Source organism: Capra hircus, chromosome 13 (genome assembly GCF_001704415.2).
Source record: "Capra hircus breed San Clemente chromosome 13, ASM170441v1, whole genome shotgun sequence".
Classification (NCBI taxonomy): Eukaryota; Metazoa; Chordata; class Mammalia; order Artiodactyla; family Bovidae; genus Capra; species Capra hircus.
Window position 1 is genome coordinate 23188888 of NC_030820.1, and position 22693 is coordinate 23211580.

Below are 22693 nucleotides of genomic sequence, written 5' to 3' on the forward strand. Positions count from 1 at the left end.
ATCTTAATCAAACCCCACAAATGAATGGAGGGAGAGGACACTGAACTCCTGGGTTCCTTTCAGACTTGAAAAGTGATATTAACAGGTGTAAAAAAGGACTATTTCCTTCCTGGCAGTTATCCTAGAGTAAAGAGCCAATCAATAATTGAAGAAAGCAGCTCTTCTTTCTGTTTTAATCCATGAATAAAGGTCAGTGTGGTAATGAGTAGGTTTATACCATTTTAATATTTTAAATTTGAAAATGAATACAATTCACATCTTATGAGTAAATGGGCCCAAAAATTAAAATAATATGAAATATTCTTAAAGAAGAAAATTTTCTGACTACATTAAGGAAGCAATTTGAATAGAAAAATTTGAAATTGATTACATAACACAAAAAGAGTTAAAATATGCTATCACTAGGGAATAGGATTCTGTACATACTTAAGACGAAGGACTGCACCAAATCGACCTATACACAGTCTCAAATATCATGTGCAAAGTTAAAAACCACCTTACAGCATTTACTTATATATATGTTTTCTGTTGTAAGGCTGGCATATGATGGGAAAACTGCACAGTCTCAAAAAGCATGAGGCACATGCTTTTACTCAAAAAAGCTGAGGCATTCCTATTTCCATTCAGTTCCTTGCATATGTGCATGCCTGGAATCCAGAGCAAAAGATCTGGGCTTGCTATAATTTATCACACATCTCCAAATAATCAATTACAATCAAGACTTAGATTCAATAAAGGAATCACTTGAGGATTCATGTATATATCTGTCTGTATCCGTCTGTATCTCTCTACACGCTCTTCTCCTTTCTGGGCAAGGTTTTCCTTCTAGGAGAGTTCACACAGCTGGGCTTGCAGGAACTTTTCAGGGGACTGCTGGGATGGGGACCCCCTGAGCTCTGGGTCCTTCCTTTCCCCTCCCCTCCCCAACTTGCTTCAGGCCTCTCCATCTAGAAATGTCAACAAGCCAACTGGTCTGCAATGTCACCTATCCCCCAGATGGAACACACACAGGCATTCCTCCATGAATACCACGAAAGGTGCTCTGTGTCTGTGCCCAGGTGACTGCAGCTGTCCACACTGCCCATGACGCTGTTCACTAGCAGCATACAGGACGGTGGCTATGACTCAGCTTATCCCAGAGGTCCTCTGGCGAACCTGCCCTCAGCCCGGTGACATGAATCTTGTGCCCTCCGGCGTCCTTGTCATCTTCCCTCCTGCACTGTCTCCCAGGAGCTTAGAGGTCCAGAACCGGGAGTGCTTTTCTAGACCCGTCACTTTTTTCTTCACATCTATATGTGACAGAACCCCAGGTTTCTTTTTCTTCTTTTTTAATAGTATTTTGAAAAATATTTTTATTCATTTATTTTTGGCTATGCTGTGTCTTTGTTGCTGCACGTGGGCTTTCTCCAGTTGCGGTGAGCTGGGGAGGGGGGGCTACTCTTCATTGAGACCTAAGGTCAGGGGGTCCCCACCCTAGCAGCCCCGGGAAGGGTTCAAGCAAGCCCAGCCTTGTGAACTCTCCTAGAAGGAAAACCTTGCCCAGAAAGGAGAAGCAGGGGAGGGGGTTGTAGACAGACATGGATAAACCCTTAAGTGATTCTTTCACTGAATCTAAGTTCAGGTTTTAGGCACATGGGCTCAGTAGTTGTGGCGCACAGGCTTAGCTGCCTCGTGGCATGAGGGATCTTCCTAGACCAGGGATCGAACCCATTCCCCTGTGTTGGCAGGCAGATTCTTAACCACTGCACCAGCAGGAAAGTCCTGTCCTCCCTGCCCCAAGTTTCTTCTTATTCTCCCACACATTCTTCTCCTCCTCAGGATGACTGATTTCTGTCTCAGTGTATTTCTGTGTAGATGCATTGTCACAAGGGAAATAGAGTACTGGGCTTTTATTTCCTCCAGAAGGACTTACAGAAATTTTTGGATACTGAGTTTTTAAAATTGCTTTACTCCTTACTTTTCATCATCAAATATAAGTCCCTACACCATCATTTGTGCAAAATGCAAGTAGTCTAATACAGTATAGTGTACGCGACACTGCTTCAGTCATGTCTGACTCTTTGCAGCCCTATGGATGGTAGCACCAGGCCCCTCTGTCCATGGAACTCTCCAGGCAAGAATACTGGAGTGGGTTGCCATTCCTTCTCCAGGGGATCTTCCTGACCCAGTGGTTGAACACACACCTCTTATGCCTTCTGCACTGGCAGGCAGGTTCTTTACCACTAGCGCCCCCTGGGACTTAGAGCTGTTCCTTATTGCTGTGCGCCCCACTCAGTGCTACGAAGGATGAGGGGGCTTGTCCATGACTTCGACTGTTGGATGTTATTTCCTGTGTTTTCAGTTGTGAGCTCCTGACAGAAGGGAAACCCAGTTCTCAGCAAACACTGGACCCACAGGGCTTTCGTAAGTGACTTGAGAACACACTTCGAAGCAGCACATCTCTAATGTCTCAGAAACGAGTGAGTTTTCTTTGTCACATTTCTAATAATTACTGGAAAGGAAGAGCTGCTGAAAGCATTTCAGAACTGGAGTCAAGACTACATTCCTTGTCACTAGGGGTAAAAAAGTCACAAATTCTCTCTGGTTCTAACATTTTATGATTTTTGAGATGGAACCTAAGAAATGAAAATAATCTAATGAAAGAGGAGTATATCTGGAGTCCCCCTCCATTCCTTCGTTCACATAAGGGACTCTAAGACTCTCCTAAGACATGTGTATAGGGGAGGAGTGAGCAGACAATCTACTGGTGCAAGGGAAAAAAAAGACCAGAGCATCAGTTTATGGTTCTTTTTACCTTAAAAGGAAAGAAATGCATCTTATATCAACATCAGCACCCTCACTTGGGTTTGCATGTTAGAGGGCCCTATGTTAAGCATTTGGTTTATTTATGGTAGGATGTCATCTTTGTGGTTTTATTAAAAAAAAAAAAAAAAAAAAAAAAAAAAAAAACCTTTAAGCAATGAGGTGAAGAGTGACCACAAAAACATTGTGTACAAAATAGAGGTGCTATAGTTACTTTATGGCAAAATACATAGAAGAATCTGTTCTAAAATTTATTGACCTATTCTATGATCACAAGTGGGCTAGCAGATTTTTCTTTATTAGTGAGGTTACTAAATCAATCCCTTCAAGTTAAAGATGAGGTTTTTAACTAGTGGAAGAAAATAGTTGCCTTTTGGAAAGAAACAACCATGCTATGGAGAAAACATTTTGAAAAGAGATGTGTTTCTGTATCTACAGAAAACTTAGAAATACTTTCTAATCTCTTTTAACATTTTCAATAAATATAAAAAGGTTTTTTAATTTGAACCCCCCATCTTTATTAATATAAACTCTAATACCTATGAACATAGAAATTTATATGATAGGTTTTAACCAAAACTCTTGCATAGCTGGTAGATGGTTTGAAAATGAGAATCACTAGATAATAAAAATTTTCAATAATGTTTTTCATCCGTTTGGATCAATAAACCTTTGTAAAGTAACCTTTTTTTTTTCTTTTTTCAGCTATTCTAAGTTTTAAAAACAAACAGCAAAATAAGTTGAATGTAGGAACAGACTTTCAAATTGCTTTACTGCAAAGTATTCACCAAGATTTTAAAAAACCATAATATAAATTCATCCATAGTACCTTCATTAAAAAAAACACACACACACAACATGTTAATGTTATTTTTAACTGGAGCAAGTTCTTATCTGTTAAAATTTATTTTATCTTTAGTGCAGCCTTTTAAAACATCTGCATATTATAAAACATGAAATAATGTAGTAGTACACATATGAAATGTATAAATAAAAACTCAAATATGGAGGGCATGAGCTCAGATTTTTTTCATTGATGTGGTCCAGGATAAAAACTTGGACACCTATTAAATATGTGGTAACCATGCTAGATTATCTTTGTTTATTCTAAGCTCACAAAAAGTAACAACTTTTATAATCATTATTTATTTAATCATTTCTTCAATATAGTCAGTAACACCTTTAATCAAAGGATCTCCTGAAATGGCTCCCCAAAGAAAACAATCTCTAGTATCAAGGAAGTATATCTATTTCATAAACAAAAATTTACAATTATTTCTGCCTTATCAAATTCAAGATGTAAAATATTTTTTTCCACCCATCACATCTCAGTACATGTCTTGTTTTCCTAACCACGAAAGCACTGCAATGCGTGGTGGGGGTGGGGAAATCAAGCTATAAAAAGATATAAGTAATCACAGACACAAAAAGATTAAGTTCAATTCCTGGTAGGGGAACTAAGATCAAACACGCTGGACAGTGCGGCTAAAAAAAGGTAAAAAACAAGAAAAGGACAGAAATGGTATGGACCTAACAGAAGCAGAAGATATTAAGAAGAGGTGGCAAGAATACACGGAAGAACTGTACAAAAAAATCTTCATGACCCAGATAATCATGATGGTGTGATCACTCATCTAGAGTCAGACATCCTGGAATGTGAAATCAAGTGGGCCTTAGAAAGCATCACTACAAACAAAACTAGTGGAGGTGATGGAATTCCAGTTGAGCTATTTCAAATCCTGGAAGATGATGCTGTGAAAGTGCTGCACTCAATATGTCAGCAAATTTGGAAAACTCAGCAGTGGCCACAGGACTGGAAAAGGTCAGTTTTCTTTCCAAACCCAAAGAAAGGCAATGCCAAAGATTGCTCGAACTACCACACAATTGCACTCACCTCACATGCTAGTAAAGAAATGCTCAAAATTCTCCAAGCCAGGCTTCAGCAATACATGAACTGTGAACTTCCAGATGTTCAAGCTGGTTTTAGAAAAGGCAGAGGAACCAGAGATCAAATTGCCAACATCCGCTGGATCATGGAAAAAGCAAGAGAGTTCCAGAAAAACATCAATTTCTGCTTTATTGACTATGCCAAAATCTGTGACTGTGTGGATCACAATAAACTGTGGAAAATTCTGAAAGAGATGGGAATACCAGACCACCTGACCTGCCTCTTGAGAAACCTATATATATGCAGGTCAGGAAGCAGCAGTTAGAACTGGACATGAAACAACAGACTGGTTCCAAATAGGAAAAGGAGTACATCAAGGCTGTGTATTGTCACCCTGCTTATTTAATTTATATGCAGAGTATACCATGAGAAACACTGGGCTGGATGAAGCACAAGCTGGAATCAAGATTGCCAGGAGAAATATCAATAACCTCAGATATGCAGATAAGACCATCCTTATGTCAGAAAGTGAAGAGGAACTAAAAAGCCTCTTGATGAAAGTGAAAGAGGAGAGTGAAAAAGCTGGCTTAAAGCTCAACATTCAGAAAACTAAAATCATGGCATCTGGTCCCTTCACTTCATGGGAAATAGATGGGGAACAGTGGAAACCGTGTCAGACTTTATTTTTTGGGGCTCCAAAATCAGTGCAGATGGTGACTGCAGCCATGAAATTAAAAGATGCTTACTCCTTGGAAAAAGTTATGACCAACCTAGATAGCATATTAAAAAGCAGAGGCATTACTTTGTCAACAAAAGTCCATCTAGCCAAGGCTATGGTTTTTCCAGTAGTCATGTATGGATGTGAGAGTTGGACTATAAAGAAAGCTGAGCGCCTAACTGATGCTTTTGAACTGTGGTGTTGGAGAAGACTCTTGAGAGTCCCTTGGAGCGCAAGGAGATCCAACCAGTCCATCCTAAAGGAGATCAGTCCTGGGTGTTTATTGGAAGGACTGATGTTGAAGCTGAAACTCCAATACTTTGGACACCTGATGCAAAGAGCTGACTCTTTTGAAAAGACCTTGATGCTGGGAAAGATAGAGGGCAGGAGGAGAAGGGGATGACGTTGGTGATGGACAGGAAGACCTCGTGTGCTGTGGTTCGTGGGGTTGCAAAGAGTCGGACACAACTGAGCAACTGAACTGACCTGAACTGAATATTTTTAAAACTCACTGGCTTCTTTCTTACTCAGTATGCACTTCTCCATAGCACTTCATTCATCTCCATAAACATGTTTAACAATTACAACATATTTCAACAGGCAGATACATCTTACTTCATTTAAGTTTCACACTAATGATTAGTCATATTATTTCCAATTTGTGTCTTACTATGAAAGATCTTTGTCTTGGTTTTTTGTTTTTTTTTTTTTAAGGAAACACAGGCTAGATCTCTTTTCAGTTAGTGTATCCAATAGTTCTAAGTAAATATTTCTAGCTTATAACTTGTTATTTAGGACTATTCTTTATATCATAAGAAAAGTTTTTTCTTCTTATAAATAACCAAGTTGAAATGAATTCTTAAATGTCCTTTTGCTTTGGAGATTCAGAAATGGGAATGAATTTGTTCTACAATAGTATTTTTGGCCACTCTGGCTAAGTGGAAGATAACAATTCCATTCAAAATATTACTGTGCGCTAAAACTTTTTTGAACTCTTACAGAAATTTTTCACATGAGGAAACAATGTATTTTCTTTAGAACAGAAGGGGTATAAAAGATTTATATTCATAATTCTAAAAGTTCTCATTTTGAATTAATGAAAAATTGATATTGTTTATTTAACTGAAGTCTGCAGTCCATGCTAAGGGTCGGACACGACTGAGCAACTTCCCTTTCACTTTTCACTTTCATGCATTGGAGAAGGAAGTGGCAGCCTGCTCCAGTGTTCTTGCCTGGAGAATCCCAGGGACGGGGGAGCCTGGTGGGCTGCCGTCTATGGGGTAGCACAGTCGGACACAACTGAAGCGACTTGGCAGCACAGTGACTAGGTTCTCATTCAACCCACATCCCAAAGCCTATTCAGAATAGTCTGTGACCCCCTAACACAGGAATTAAAGAGATTTCTCTAGTAAGATAGAATATCTTCTGCTTTTGGTGTCAAGCATTTAATATTTTAAAATAGTAATAGGATAGAAATAGTTCTCTTAGGTAATTGATCACTCAAGTTAAATATATAGTACCATCTCTTATAAAAAGCCCTTAATTTTCTATTTAATTCAAGCTTTTAAAAAAATTCAATCAAGTTTCAATTTTTAAACAAATGTATCCTCCAGGGACTAATTTAAAGCCTGCATCCATCTGAAATAGTAATTCAGGCCGCCCCAAAATTGGCAACTGTGGCTGCTGCTCTCACAATAAAACACATCCACGTGCCGTGGAAGTCTCGGTGATCTGGTGGCTCTGGCTTCGAAGCTTTTCTTTCTTTCTACGAGTTCTGCCTTTGTTTCTTCAGTTTTCTTCAATGTTCTCAGGAATTCTCCTTCAGTAAAAGGGAAATGTTAGTTTTTGTATTGTGTAAAAGAGTTAATTAAAACAGGGAATTTTATTATGTTATGAAAATACACAGTATACTCACTCACTTCTGCTGAAAGGAAAAACTACATTGCTTTCTCCTTTCTAAATCCCAGTTATCTAAACAGAAGGGAGCTGGATGCTCACAGTTTAAACCTAGTGAAGCTTCAACCTCCCCTCCCCAGCCTAGCCAGGTGGCAGGTTGGCTGGGAGGTCAGCACGGGTGACTGATGTGTTTACATCAGATAAGGTGGGTCAGAGCAAAGCGGATGCACACAGACCTAAGCTGCGAGCCAATGACAGGACTACAGACGGGTGATACACACACACACACACACACACACACACACACACACACAGTAATTAGGGACTCCGGTGGACATCCATGATGTCTTCTGAACAGATGCATCTGAATCAGCCATAGGTCAAGTCTGACATGAAGCAGCAAGTTTAAACAACAAAAAATTCCTGACTAGGATACTTGGAGGTGAAGCGTTTTGTGTGCCAATAAATGCCATTGGATTGGGCATGGTGTGCTGCAGTCCATAGGGTCACAAAGAGTCGGACACAACTGAGCGACTGGACTGAACTGAACTAAACTGAACTGTGGTGCTGAAGAAGACTCTTGAGAGTCCCTTGGACAACAAGGAGATCAAACTAGTAAATACTAAAGGAAATCAACCTTAAATATTCATTGAAAGGACTGATTGTGAAGCTGAAGCTCCAATACTTTGGATACTTGATGCGAAGAGCTGACTCTTTTGAAGAGACCCTGATGCTGGGAAAGATAGAGGGCGGGAGGAGAAGGGGACGACAGAGGATGAGGTGGTTGGCATCACCGACTCAATGGACATGAGTCTGAGCAAACTCTGGGAGATAGTGAAGGACAGGGAAACCTGGTGTGCTGCAGTCCATGGGTTGCAAAGAGTAAGACACGACTTAGCGGCTGAACAACAACAACACTCCTCTGAACAGAGCTTGAAATGAGTTTAAAGCATGCTCTTAAAAAGACACATGTAAAGAAAATGGTATCATTTTACTCCAGTCTTTTTCTGCTCAACTTAGAAATACTCAGAGTAAGAGATGTGGGAAAGGGCTCTCACCCACATTGCTGGGACTATAAACTGGGGCAGGCTTCGCAGGATGCACCCTGGCAAAGTGGACCAAGAGCTTTAATATATTCGTACCCTTTGATCAACTCCCTCAAAGGGGAATCTAAGGAGATCACCCAATATAAGAAGTTTTATATAAGGAAATGTTGATTGCAGCATTATTTATGGTGAAGAACTGCAACCAATATATAGACTATTAAAACTTCATTAGGCAGTAATTAAAAATTGTCACCGTGAAGAACACAGTGATATGAGGAAATATATACAGTATAATCTCAAAGAAATTTTTCAAAAAGATATACAATGATTGCTTTTGAATAGAATGATCATGTTAATTCTTCACCATATCTGTCAGTATTTTTCAAACAGAAGATATACCATACATACACAAAAATACATATATACACACATCTCACCTCTTATTAGAATTTAAGTTCCACTGAAACCATGAACAACTCTAGTTCACCTAAACAGACATAAGAAAAAAAAAGTGCCATATAACACAAAACAAAAATATTCACCATGGCCTATTTACTAGATCAAATCTTTACTGACATGTTTTAAATCTGTGAATATCTGATGCCAAAATTACAAAAGAAAAGTGAGTAAGTCAAAGGCATATACTAGCTTATCCTAACCTATATTTTTCATTTAAAATGTCCCTTAAATTTTCTCCTGTCCTCCTAATTTGGCTCAAAGTGCTCAACAACTAAAAAAATGTGCCTTCTGGATTTATCATAATTGTTCTGAACAGTTCTTTCTATGCCAGAGCATTTGAACTTTTCATCTGTGTGCAAGTAGAATACTTCACAAATGGGTTGAGTTTCAATGTTCCAAGCATTCATTTGGAAGGTGGCTGGCTGGCTGTCTGTTTTGATGGGGAAACATATTTCAATTCCTAATGGAGTAAAAGCCTAGGGTCTTGGTTCTATGAGGGAGGGGGTCAGTTGGAAAGAAAGTTTTTTCTCAGGCTCTGGGGCACAGAAAAAAGCTAGAGCCTATTCTCTAAAAGGTAAAGCTGATTAGCAGCACAGTGGAACAAGTCATTTGGGAGCATGGAAACTTCAGGAGTCAGGGTAGATTTGTGAAAGATTCATGAACACCCCAGACACCTGGGACTGTGACAGACAGAGGGGGCAACGTGGTGTGGCTGGAGGAGAATTACTCAGGAAAATGCAAGAGTAAAGAAATTGAGTTTCTGCTTATTTGGATCGGTGTCTTCAAGTTTTTTAAGACTAGGAATAACTTGGTCTGCAAGGCTTCCAATACCATCCACACCTGGTTATCCCCAGAAATGAAACAATGACAGTGATGGTGTTTGTGTTTGGGAGTAGGGGGATTCCAATCTGGGCATGCAGGTATGCAAGACAAACTGTAAGGACAAATGTCTCTATTTATACTGTAATAGATGTGTTCCTGAAAAACTTTATATTCTATTTACACACTAAATATAGATTTTGGGAAAGCCACTCAAAACCTGTAGAATGTGTAAAAAAATAAACTGCTAAGAGCCTTTCATACCCATCTTCAGAAGTGCTTAATTTCTCAGAAATATAGAAAGGACTTTATCTTTAAAAATTCAATTGTGAAGATCACGTGATGGAAAGAATGTAAGGAACCACTGTGTCTATACAGACTAGAACCAAATGCACAAAAACTGGACAGAAGCATGAAATTCCTTCTTCCAACACCGAGGATCTGGCAGCCTGAGTCAAGCAAAGAACAAGGACCAGGGGACAGTGTCTCTGGCCTGCTGCCTTTGGTCATATCAGGTAATTTTGCACCCTGTTACCTGGAGGCATTAAACAGTAATGTGCCCAAAGAACAACTGGGTATGGACCAATCTCTGCCTCAAAGGCCATCACTCACCGTCGTCCAAACTTGTGCAAACTAATTTGCACAATGCAAGCTTGCACATAGCAGAAAAGCCTGCATAATTATGCGTTTTCTGGAGTAGATTTAAATCTGTAAAGGAAACCCTGCTTTCTTTTCTTCTGTCCAGCCTAATCACCACCTGAAGGCTTCCTCCAGGAATTCCTTAGGAATTCTGACATGAAAATTGGGATGCCTGACCTGAGAAAAGCAGGGAGGCTGCTGGCACCCAGGCCACTTCTGTGTACATCAGAAGATGAGCTTTTTCCGTGCAGGCAAATTACAAAAAGTGAGCCTGGCTCTGACTGCTGCAGCCCTTGGCTGGGGGGGCATGTGGGCAGCTGTAGTGCCCCTCCCATGTGGGCATCTCGGTGCAGGTTATGTGATGGCAGTGCCATCCAGGCTTCTCATCCTTGGGTCCATTAGTACAATACATAATGCTTTTCTCAATGTGCAGGTGGAAACAAAAACAAAGTATGTTTTTACAATTACAAACAGCACTAAGCTGATTGTTAGGGTGTCCAGCAACTTGCAGGCAGGATCTGAATAGCTCAAAAGAATCAATGCAAACAGTAAGGAATTTAAACATGAATACATGCGAGAGAATGGAAACAAAACTGTGAAACTAGAAGATGGGAAGCATAACAGCACCTGAAGAAAGGTTCAGCAGGTCCCTAAAATGACACTGGTGCTTTATGCTCTTGTACAGGCTTCTCAGACAGTAAAGAATCTGCCTGCAATACAGGGAACCCCGGTTCGATCCCTGGGTCAGGAAGATCCCCTGGAGAGGGGAATGGCAACTCACTTCAGTATTCTTGCCTGGAGAATCCCACGAACAGAGGAGCCTTGTCCATGGGGTCACAAACAGTCAAACATGACTTGAAGACTAAACAACAGCAGCAACAACACACTTGTCACTCTGCCTATAACCGTCCCCTCCAGCCTCTTTACCAGGTGAACTCCAATGCAGTTTTCAAAATCCAGCTCAAGTAGCACTAACTCTCCCGGGGCAGTTTATGAAGCCTTTGTCATCGGTAGATCTGTGCACACAACGAGGGGAGAGGGGTACCTCGCCCGGAAAGACTCCAAGGTTTGAGAACTGTCACTGTCCCTCCACCTGGGTGCCAAACCTGCACTGTGGGAGTCCCCATGGCCCCAGATGGCTGCTCTGATGGCCACTGACTCTCTTCTTTGTTACTCCTTTTTTTCACTGTTGAGAAATCTGAAATTAGGTGCAGGGTGACTAAATGCCATCTGAATGTACTTGCACCTAGGGGCAAATAAGCATAGCTGCTGTGTAGGGTAGACGTGTACAAAGCAGCTGAGAAAAGACAATGTTGTTGGAGAAAAGATTCAGGAAAAGTCTTGCAAAGATTCGAGAGAAAAGTGAGGAAGCAGACACTTTGGATCCTTGTCTACCACGCGGCTCTCAGGGCCCTGCAGTTCCAGGAGCTACCCCACCACCCCTCCCTGTTTTTCCCTCTAGCTAAGCCGATTTTCATGACTGTCATTTACAACCAAATAAACCTTGAAGGCAGTTTCATTAATTCACCAAGTTAGCACCTTGTTTACATAATTACTTGCCTATCTTCCCAGTAGGTCTATGAACTCCTTATAAGCAAAAAAATCTGTCTTTTTCATACTTCTTCCTCTAAGGCCTTAAAGAAAACACCTCCCCCGCCCCCCCCCCAAAAGTACCCTAGACCAATTACAGGTTATTGGTAGAAGAACTTTAGACATGAAAATGACACATTTTACAAAATGAAGTACATATTAGTTAAAACTAGACCATGAAACCACATCTCCTAGTTGTGGAGGTAGAATTTATTTAGATTGAAGATGTCAAATGCTGAATTATCTGTCAAATGCTGGATTTACCTATAAACTGTAAAGGTTTATGTAAACATCAAAAGTACAAATATAATCATTTCTACAAAAGAGCAATCTAAGTGCAGATAATATGGATTCTTTTTGGCTAATAGCCCAAAAGGCAACCATTAACGAAACGGAGCATGAATGCAAGAGAACGATTTAGGTACCCAAACAAGAAAACCCGGGGTCACCCTCAACGCCTTCCTATCCATTCCCTCATGCACTTACCAAATCCAGCCAAATCAACCTCCCAAACATCTCTGGAGACACCCTCTCTCGGCCACCAGGGAACTGCCCTGGTTTAGACTCTGGTTGCCTCTTATCTGGAGGACACGATGACTTTCTCAGGGTCTCCTCTGGTACACTGAGTTCCTCACTGACCGATCCCTGGGGTGGGCAGAGAAGCACCCGAGCACCCTGGGGTCTCTGACTTCACCCTCGCTTGTACCCTGGCCTTCCCTCTCTTTAGAAACTTTGATGCTGATTTCCATATCTGCTGCTAAGGTGGAACTATCTGCCACCGAAAACAACTAAATATCCTGAATAAAAAATATTTTTAAAACAACTTCTTAAAGGCATCAAAGCACCGAGGAGGCAGGAGTTACCTTGCCAAACTCTGAGTGAGCATGGGGTGCAAGAGCTGTCAGCTCCCATGGGAGGGTCCCGTGGGTGAAAAGGAACAGAGGTTGGCGCCTAGGGCCCACCCAACATGGGGATCTTACAGGAAACCCTCTCTCCATAAGGCCAGGACCCAAAAGGGTTACAGATTCAGGGGAAAGGTGATCCCCAAATAAACCCATTCTACCCCCATGGGACTACAGCCCAAACATATATCACTAGCAAGTCCAAAAAATCCCAAGCTCTGAGTTTAGTTTAAAATGGCCTTGGTCCAGAGTGCTCCTAGCCACCCAGCAACAAGAACAGTCCTCATTAGAGGGATACCCTTTCACCCTAAGACTCAAAAATCCTCCCCAAATATTGTCCAAATGAGCAGCTCATGGCGAAAATTACCAGGCAAACATGGGAAGGAGGCGCCATGACTAAGAACCAGCAGAAACGTAATACTGTAGAAAGATACCCAGGAAGATCCGAGGCACTGGGATCATCACTGATTCCACAACGTTTGTAGAATCTTCAGTTTCACGTATGTATGGCATGCTTCTGAACCTTTTAGAGGCATACCGGAAGACATTAACAGAGTAGCCCCCAAGCTTCTTGGGACCAGGGATAGGTTTGGTCGAAGTCAGTTTTTTCCATGAGGTGGGGCAGGATGGGGTGGCAAGGGGGTAGTTTCAGGATGATTCAAGCATATTACACTTATTGTGCACTTTATTTCTATTATTATTATATTAGCCCCCCCTCAGATCATCAGGCATTATTAACGATCTTGGAGGCTGGGGACTCCTGCATTAACAGACTCCCACCACATGGGCTAGACCAGACATGACCCTGCAGTGCACTCTTCTACACAGGGTCTCAGACTGTTCAGCAGTGCTTTTGTAGTCTTCAGCACAGTTGACTTGGTGACGTTCTGGGAGAGAGGCTGTTGACTCAGAACCTTCTCTGCCATGCTCACAAGGCAAAGCTCTCCCCGGCGGCTGTGGACACAGGCTCCTTGATTTGTCATCAGCTTGTGGTTACCCCACATCTCTTATCACCAGCTTGCAGGCAGGCCTCCCCAACTCCCCCAGGCATTGCTCAACCCACTCGGCAAACTGCTCTAAACGCTCTGCTCAGTCCTAGCAAAAATGGAGCTTGTGTGCTGCTGAAAATCCATTGTGGAAGGGCTCCTGATACCCCTGTGGAGCACCCGGTGGCTCCACTCTTCATTCCACAGTACTTATTGGGCGCCTACTGCATACAAGCACCATTCTGGATGCGGGGAGGCGGCAGTGACGAGACCAAGTCTCAGCTGCTGGCGAACTGAAGTTAACAGCTTCACAGTCCAGTCAGGGGAGAGAAATAATCAACAGGTAAACAACTCCATTTCCCACAACTCCATTTCCGTGTGAGAGCAGAGAGCCGTCTCTAGATAAGGTCACAGAGGCTCTAGAAGAAGGCAAGCCTTTAGCTGAGAAAGTAAGATGAAGAGTAGGGACCCACCATTCAGAGACCCAAGGAAGAACATTCCAGATGAAGAAGAAACACAGTGTGGAAGCTGGGGGGTGGGCTGCTGTGGGCTTGGTTTATTTAAGGAATAGAAAAAGACCAGTGTGGCTAGAAGGGAGAAGGCATAGGGGAAAGCTGGGACAAGGCAGGTAAGATCTCCAAGCCACTTGAAAAGTGTTCAGTTTTCTTTTCCTCTTCAAGTTTGTTTTTATTTTTTACTGAAGTATAACTGCTTTATAATGTTTTGTAAGTTTCAGGTGTACAGCAAAGTGATCCAGTTAAAAGTGCATAGGACGGCCTCTGGAAGGTTTTCAGTGAAGAAGTGACAGGACATCGTTGACGTCTCAGAAAGATGAGCGACCTGCCACCACTGTTGAGAGCCTGATAGAGACAGGGCAGGGTGGCCACAGGTGACCTGGAGCCTCCTGTGTGTTCTAGAGGAAGAGAATTCATCTGGGGAGAGAGAAGTATGCAGAGTCAGGACTCGGAGCTGGGAGTCGCGAGGGCAGGGGTCAGGGAGAGAGAAGGATCGAGGTTGGTTCCTGGGTTTAGGGCTTGTGCACCTGGGCAGATGGTGTCTGTTGACTGAGACGAGGAAGAAACTGGATCAGGGCAGGTAGAACAGGGCCGGGAGAGGAAACCAAGAGTCCTGGTGGGGACGCATCTGAAGTGCCCATTGGGCATTCGAGTGAAGATATCGAATAAAACACTGAAGAAGGAGCTGGCAGGGAGGTCAGAAGGGAAGATACACATTTCTCAGTTATCAGCATGGGAAGTCACAGGGCTAAATAAGGTCACACAGATGAAACACATTCTGAAGTTCTAGAAGCAGACACTGAGATCCTGGGGCATCTCAACATGGAGAGACTGCAGGGGGAGAAGAAGAGCCCCAGGCACCTAAAGAGTGAAGGAAAACAAAACAAAACAAAAAACAGCAAAAAAAGATGGCCCCAAGAAGGGGCGCCCCAGAGTAGGGAGCATTGTCCAGTACAAAGTGAGACAACGATGGCAAAAAAAAAGTCTTTCTCCAACTCAGTGGCCAACACCCATAGGTGGCTCTGGAGCACTTGATAGGGAAACCTGTTTTAAAACTTTCTATAAGATTTTTCATGAATAAATTTTACATATGCTCTCTTCTTAGATGCTTCGAATATAAGTAATGACTTTCTTTCTGTAAAAGAAAAATTGTTTTCCTCCTTATGAATAGCCAATACCTAGCCAAAGCCTTTCGGAGAAGGCAATGGCACCCCACTCCAGTACTCTTGCCTGGAAAATCCCACGGATGGAGGAACCTGGTAGCCTGCAGTCCATGGGGTCGCTAAGAGTCGGACGCGACTGAGTGACTTCACCTTCACTTTTCACTTCCATGCATTGGAGAAGGAAATGGCGACCCACTCCAGTGTTCTTGCCTGGAGAATCCCAGGGACGGGGGAGCCTGGTGGGCTGCAAAGAGTCGGACACAACTGAAGCAACTTAGCAGCAGTAGTCAAAGCATTTAAGGCTAAAGAAGGAAAGAAAAGATCACTAAAGAGGGCAAGAAATTATAAGCTCTGGCCCCGGGCCAGCAGCACAGCTCCATGGTTAAGTGTACAGGGCTGAATCCCACCACCTCCTAGCACTATGATCTCAGCAGGGAATTCATTCATACATGCCTGTTCCTACCGTGTATGATTCTTCCCACCTGCAGGATTCTCTCCTGGTTTCCCACCTCACACCATCCTCAACTTACTCTTGGAATGGTTCTTAACTGGGTTCTCCAAACCCCTAAAGTGGTCCATGGATAGAATTCAGCAGATCTGTGAAGGGTAGAATGTACTCTATCCATTTTCACTCATTTGTTCAAAAACATTATTCTGAGAAGGGATCCATAGCCTTCATTGGACTGCCATGGTGGGGGTGGGGGGGTGGGGGGTAGGGCAGTCCATGGCGCACACGTGTGTGTGCGCACACACACATACACAAGGAAACGTGAATAAAAGTATATATGGGGAAATAAGCTAGGAGGTAGTTTTTAAATGTCCTCAGATGATTCAAACACACAACAAATTTTTGAGAAGCACTTGTCTAATGCTGATTAATATGCTACCAGCCTAATGGCATCTGAATTTGTGCATTTTTAAGGTACAATTACTGAATTCTTATCATGTGCCAATTATAGTGCTCGGCTTTAAATACATTATCTTACTTGATCCCAAATAATCCTGTGAGATAGCCATCATCATCTCCATTGTAAGAATGAGTAAACTGAGGCTCAAGTGGAGAAACGTCAGTCTGCTCAAATAGCCCATCGATGATGGAGGCAGGATTTGAACCCAATCTGTCTGAGCACAAGACATTTGGCCAAATTGTCCCAATTCCCTTAAATTCCAAAATTTGTATTTCCAAAGGTATTTTGGCAGAATTAACTACTCTGGTTGACCACATTTTTTAATCAACATAAGGTAGGTTTTGTTTGTTTATTACAATTCTTGCTGTAGCAAAAACGTAGCAGACAATCCTGTCATAGAAAGAGAAATCACTGTCTTGCCAAGGGCATCATTCTGAATATTCAAGTTCACTCTACGGTAGTCAATAAACGGAGAAGAAAATGTATTCTGTTCTCACGATATAGTCCCAAGTTTTAGCAGGTATAAAAATATTTCCCTAATAATACACTTTGCATGTTTGTGCCTGGCATTATTCCTTTCTCTATAAAGTAAAGGGAAGAAAAAAAAATTGTCTGAGACTAGTTCTTCAATGAACGGTTATTTGGGTTCCATTCACTGGGTTTCAGCTATTGTCTGGCTCATTACGGTTTTCATTTAATTGCCTCATTCCATTCCATTTAGTCAACATTTCACAGTTATTCATTTCACTTTTAAACCCTAGTTTCCTTCTTTTATCTTTTTCAGTGCCCGAACAGAAACCCATGAACCTAAAAGGCATCACTATTTCACAGCATCATTACAAGTCTTAGGATCTTGATGAGAACATAACAAAGGCTACAATGCTCAGCTCAGAAAACGGCGTATTTGCCAAAACACACAAAATGTGGGGCCTGGGCACCAAGACAATCACTCAGCTCTAGTAGTAGGATGGACACTGCCTGATGGTGCCTGTCCATTCTTTGGGGAACTGTTCTTCCTCAACTCCAATGAGCAAGAGCCGTCACCTTTTCACAACTGCTTGATCCAAGAAATGCCACCACTGATGGAAGCTGGACCAGTCAGAATCCTCCCATGGGATGTTTATTAACAGAATTAGAGACAGAAAACCCCTTCGTGGGGAGGGAAGGATTGCAAGCAGTGAAATCCAAGAAGCATTAGTTCTCTGCTCATGGAGGAGACCTGACAGCTATGAGCAAGAACAAAACCAAAACAGACAGAAAAGTCCCGAGAGCACCCAAGCACTGGCCCCAGTTACCACGATGCCCAGCCTGGCCCTGCTCTCCTGGTTTGCTTACCAATTCCTCCTGCCACTGGGACCTCCAAAACCCCCCTAATATTTCAGAATTTGGCCTGTGTTCATCCACATTTCCATGGCTCTCAACCAACAACAACAACAACAACAACAACAACTCCAAACATTAACATTAATGTTGATTACTTCTAAACACCACATTGGTTTTAAGCAAGTTTTACATCCTTTAAACTTCTTCTGTCCAAAAGGTCTTCCTATAGATATTTAAACAGGCTTTTAAATACTCATTTCTAAAAAGCTATTTCACTCCCATAAAAATCTCTTAGAACACCTATGTAAAACAGCCCTGGCTCCTATCATTCTATATGTTCCACACACTATTAAAAATATTGTAAGAAGCTAACTGCCTGATCATTTTTAGTTTAACTCCAAATGTAACAAGACAAAATTGCCTTCTTAAGTCATCTTTTCCTTTATGTATTCAATTATATTCTCCACTTAAAATACTTAAAATAAAAATTGGCAGTGGTCCATTCACTGATGGGTATTCTAAGTCAGAAAGCAGTAACATATCAAATTAACCACATAAAGTCAAGCTTTTTCTTGTCACTGAGAATTACCACCACAATGGACTTGAAATTTTCTACCTTGATTACAAGTTTCTACATTTCGATCAAATAGACCTGGACATAACAGACTGCAATGCAGTCCAGCTACATACAATCAATCCCACAAACTCCTAGTTCACACATCTCTTGCCATCACCACAGATTTCCTAGCCTCTAGCCATGGCCTTGAAAATTCCCTGAGAGTGGCTGCCTTTGCAAGGTTGTAATAGTCATGTAACTATTTTTATATATTATTACTTCTTCTATAACAGTCCAACGCAATCATTATTCTTTCTTTTGTCATGTATTATTACTCTTTCTAGTCTGGGGACCCTAAGTCGGTGCTAGGAACCTAACTGACTGTAAAAGTAGTTGAATCCTGAAATTAGGGGGAAAAGTTGGAAATCATCCAGTCCACTAACCTTACTTCACAGAACAAATATCGATGCAAAAATAGTTAATAGGCCCAAGGTCAACAGAGTTAGAAAAAGAAGGGGAACACAGGTCCAATGAGCATTTTACTGTGGTGTGTAGATGATTCCCAACGTTATAAGATGCCTGCATGATCCTCAATGTAGCAAATGACTACAGAGTGGTAGTTTCCCCTTTAGTGCTCCAAATACAGATTGTAAAAGCAAGAAATTGCAACCTTCATGACATCTTTCCCCATTAATTTTGATTACATTATAAATATACAGAAAGGGACTTCCCTGGTGGGGCAGTGGATAAGAAATCAGCTGCCAATGCAGGGGACATGGGGTTTGACCACCAGTCTGGGAAGATTCCAGATGCCAGGAGCAACTAAACCCATGTGCCACAACTACTGAGCCAGCGCTCTAGGGTGTACAAGCTGGAACGACTGAGCCCGAATGCCTAGAGCCTGCACCTTATGAGAAGGGAAACCACTACAATGAGAAGCCCACTCACCCCAATGAAGAGTAACTCCCACTCTAGAGAGAGAGTGCAAGTAGAGAAAGCCCGCACAAAGCAATGAAGACTCAGCACAGCAAAAAATAAAATTAAATAAATGAATAAAATTATATAAAAAGAAGAAGAAGAAATATAGAGAAGGACTGATTTGAATAATCTCTTCCTGCTCCACCGGGCTTTCCCAAAAGTCTCCATTCATACACAATACAACTGACAAATTTATTCTCATACTACACTGTAGACTTTGGTACACACAAGGTCATATGAAAATATTTATCTAAGACTTTGTTACCTAAAATGAAATCAACCAGAAACACATGGCATCTGAGTGCTTAGATTTCATCTTTATATACACTTCCTTTCTTTAAAAAAAAAAAAAAAGAAAATAAACATTTTTAAAAAGAAGGCTGCGAAACAGACCTTTCTTATGTCAACTCAGAGCCCTCAAAAAAAAAAAAAAGATATCTGGACAAAAACATGAGGAGCATTTTTAGCAGTCTTTTGTACAGAAGCTACCATAATATGCCTGATGATATACATTTGTTGAATGAATAACATGGTTATATTTCATACTATGAAAACTTGACTTCTCTGGATGACTACACTTAGACTTGCAAACTTTCTTGAATGCAAAAGAAAATGCACTATCTACAAATCACACATTATTTTCACAAACTTTACATAGTTTCAAAATATTTCCAATTAGCAAGAAATTCTAAAACAAATGTAGCAAATAAAAAATACAAAGTATCAACAGAAGTGGTTACAGTAACACACGATTACAAGGTTTCTAAAGTAAACTGGAGTTGGGACTAAATTCCCAGAGAGCAGGCTCTTTCAGTGGCATGTTATCACTACTAGTTTAGTAAGTTAAACCCTCAGACACAAACACTCTCCTGACCAAAACACCAGCATTTCAAAGGAGATAAAAGCATCCATACATACAGAACTAACATTAATTTTAAAAAAAGCAACTAACGACAACATAATTTTAAGAAGCTTAACAAATTTAAAACATAACTCTGAACTGCACACATATTACATAAGAAAAAATAACATTTTATTTACTGTAATAAAATGGGGGGGGTGGAGGATGATGTAGTAGTGTCTGCTGTTGCAAAAGCCTGCTAAAGAAGTTGTCAGGAAGTTAAACTTCAGTGGATCAGGCATTAGGCTTGATAGAAATAATCATGTTTCAACCTTCTTAAAAACAGTCACACCTTACAAACACAATCAATTCTAAAACAGTTTCACCTTTCCCCCAGCTCAGCTAGGGAAAGAAAAATACAGATACGATGTTTTTGAACCATTTCAACTAAGTTCATTACATTGAGAATGTTCTTTTAAAAGACCAGCATGGTTTTGCGTCATTTCTATTATGCTGTAAAGGGTCCATAGACATCCATCGAAATCTAAAGTACGGAAGACAAGCTTACATACACTTATCCCCAGACGCCGATTGACTGCAGTGGGTAGGTCATGGGCAAAATTCACAGGCTCATTGAAACTTTCACGGCTCAGCCAACAGCTCCTATCGGGTTTCCTGATCCTAAGGTGATTAAAACTGCAAGAGTTTCTCGCTGTTAAGATCAGCAGGAGGCTATTTCGGACCCTCAGACCGCAGTCCGCATAGCCCGCAGCCGCGCATCTTCAGCACCTTGGCTTGTGTGTTAGGCTAACCTTTCCAAGCCAGCCTTCGCAGGCCGTCTCCTCCAGCTTTTGAAATAAATCCCCCAAACGGGTGCAGTCAACTCAACATCGCCTTCCACCGCACCCGCCGAGACCCTCCCTCCTGCGGTCATCCCCAAACCGCCCTTCCGCAGGCGGCGACTTCGGCCTGGCTCCCCAAAGTGGGGGAGGAGATGTGCGGAGCAAGACGCCCCGCCAAGCAGCTCTTCAGCAGGCTCAGCGGCAGAGCGAGACGGGAGGGGAGTAGGGAAAGATGCTAAACGCCAGTGCCATATTTATATTGCCTTTTTCTTTGCCAGAAAGATTCCTTGTGTCCAAGAATATAGCCTTTAAAGGGGAGGAGGGGCGGGGAAGGACCTAAGCACTAAGCCGCTGCCCAAAGCTCCGCGATCTCCAGTATTATCGCCCCTGTCCCTCGTGCGGGAAGGCTCCAGACACTCCCAACCTCGGACAGGTACACCTGCCCGACGGAGGAGGGCCGGGCCGCCCCCGCAGAGGAAGGGATCGCTGGCACTCTGGCCCCAACAGCCCCCGCCAGCAGGGGTGACAGCCCCGGCGGAGTCGTGCCCCGCACAAACTTCCCAGTTACCGAGCTGCGGGGACAGATCGGCCGGAGAGCGGACGGACGGCCTGGGGCTGATACCGGTACTCGCCGCAGGGTTCAAATGCAAATTGGACCCTCCCGTCCCGCATCCGGCCCTACGGTCCCAAGGGGATCCCGGAGGCGCGCCCGGGCGGCCCCGAGCGGCGGACGCGAAGCGCGCGGGGCTGGGGGCACCCAAGCGCCGCGGCGAACGGGCAGCCCCGGAGGGCTAGCAGCCGGAGGGCCGGGGCCCGGCTCGGGCTCCCCGCCCCGCAGCAGCTGCAGCGAGAGGAGGAGGGGAGCGAGGAGGAAGAGGAGGAGGAAAGGGACTGCGCGCCGCAGCCCGAGTCCTTACCGAGTGGTTTACCCCCCACATCAGGACGCTGAGCAGCGGATCGCTGGCCCGAAACAGCTTCACTTTCTGCGCGACGAAGTGCTTCTTCTTGGTCTTGGTCTTGCTCGCCAGGACGGAGGACCCCAGGTTGGGGGTCGCCATGGCCGCCGCCTCTGTCCCCTCCACCGCCGCGCTCCCGAGGCCGGGGACCCGCCCTCTCTACACGCCGGCCCGGGGAGGCAGCCGCATCCCCCTCGGCGGCGGCCCCGGCGCGCCGTGTCCCCGTACGCCCGCCGGTGCGCTCGTCCCGCGCAGCCCGCGGTGCCCGCTTGGCCGGGCTGGCGAAGAAGGCTGCGCTCGGCTCGCGCCCCGGCTCGGCTCCCGCGCCCGCCCGCCCGCGGCTCCGCGCTCAGCCCGCGGCTGGACCAGGCGCGCCGCGAGCGGCTTCCGCGTTGGGCGCCGGCGTCATGACGCAGGGGGCGGGAGGGCGCGCGGGCAGCAGCTGCGGCGCCGCCAGGCGGGGCGCGGCCGCGGGACCGTTAAGCTGCGCCCTCGCGCTCCGTCTCGGCAGCAGCGGCCCAGCAGCCCCGGGGGCGCAGGCGAGCTCCGGGAGGTAGCTCCCCGCGGGCCGAGGAGGCCGCCGGTGGGCGTGCGACGCGGGGAGGGTGAGAACTCCCGCGCGGCGTCCTGGACAAAAGAGGGAAGGGTGGGAGGGTGGGGAGGTCAGAGGACAGGAGCCCCCCAGAGGCGGCGGTCAGGCGAAGAAAGGAGGCTCCGCGCAGCGCCGCTTACCCGTGCCAGGAATGGGGAGAGCTAGTGAGACCTTGGGACGCTGTGGAGACCAGGGCTTCCCTAGCACCGAGGGAAAGAGCACAGCGTTGGCCGCCTCCCGAAGTGGTCCTGCAGTGACCTTATTAATCCTTCTG

General features: G+C 43.8%; 1 protein-coding gene across 1 annotated transcript in view; it reads right to left on the reverse strand.

Annotated features, from left to right (window-relative positions):
• The window catches only part of PIP4K2A (phosphatidylinositol-5-phosphate 4-kinase type 2 alpha), a 181936-nt gene extending 159778 nt beyond the window's left edge, over positions 1–22158 (reverse strand). Inside the window, exon 1 of the mRNA XM_005687933.3 lies at positions 21789–22158. Coding sequence (XP_005687990.1) covers positions 21789–21929 — 141 coding nt within the window. The 5' untranslated portion in view covers positions 21930–22158. The remainder of the gene's footprint in view (positions 1–21788) is intronic.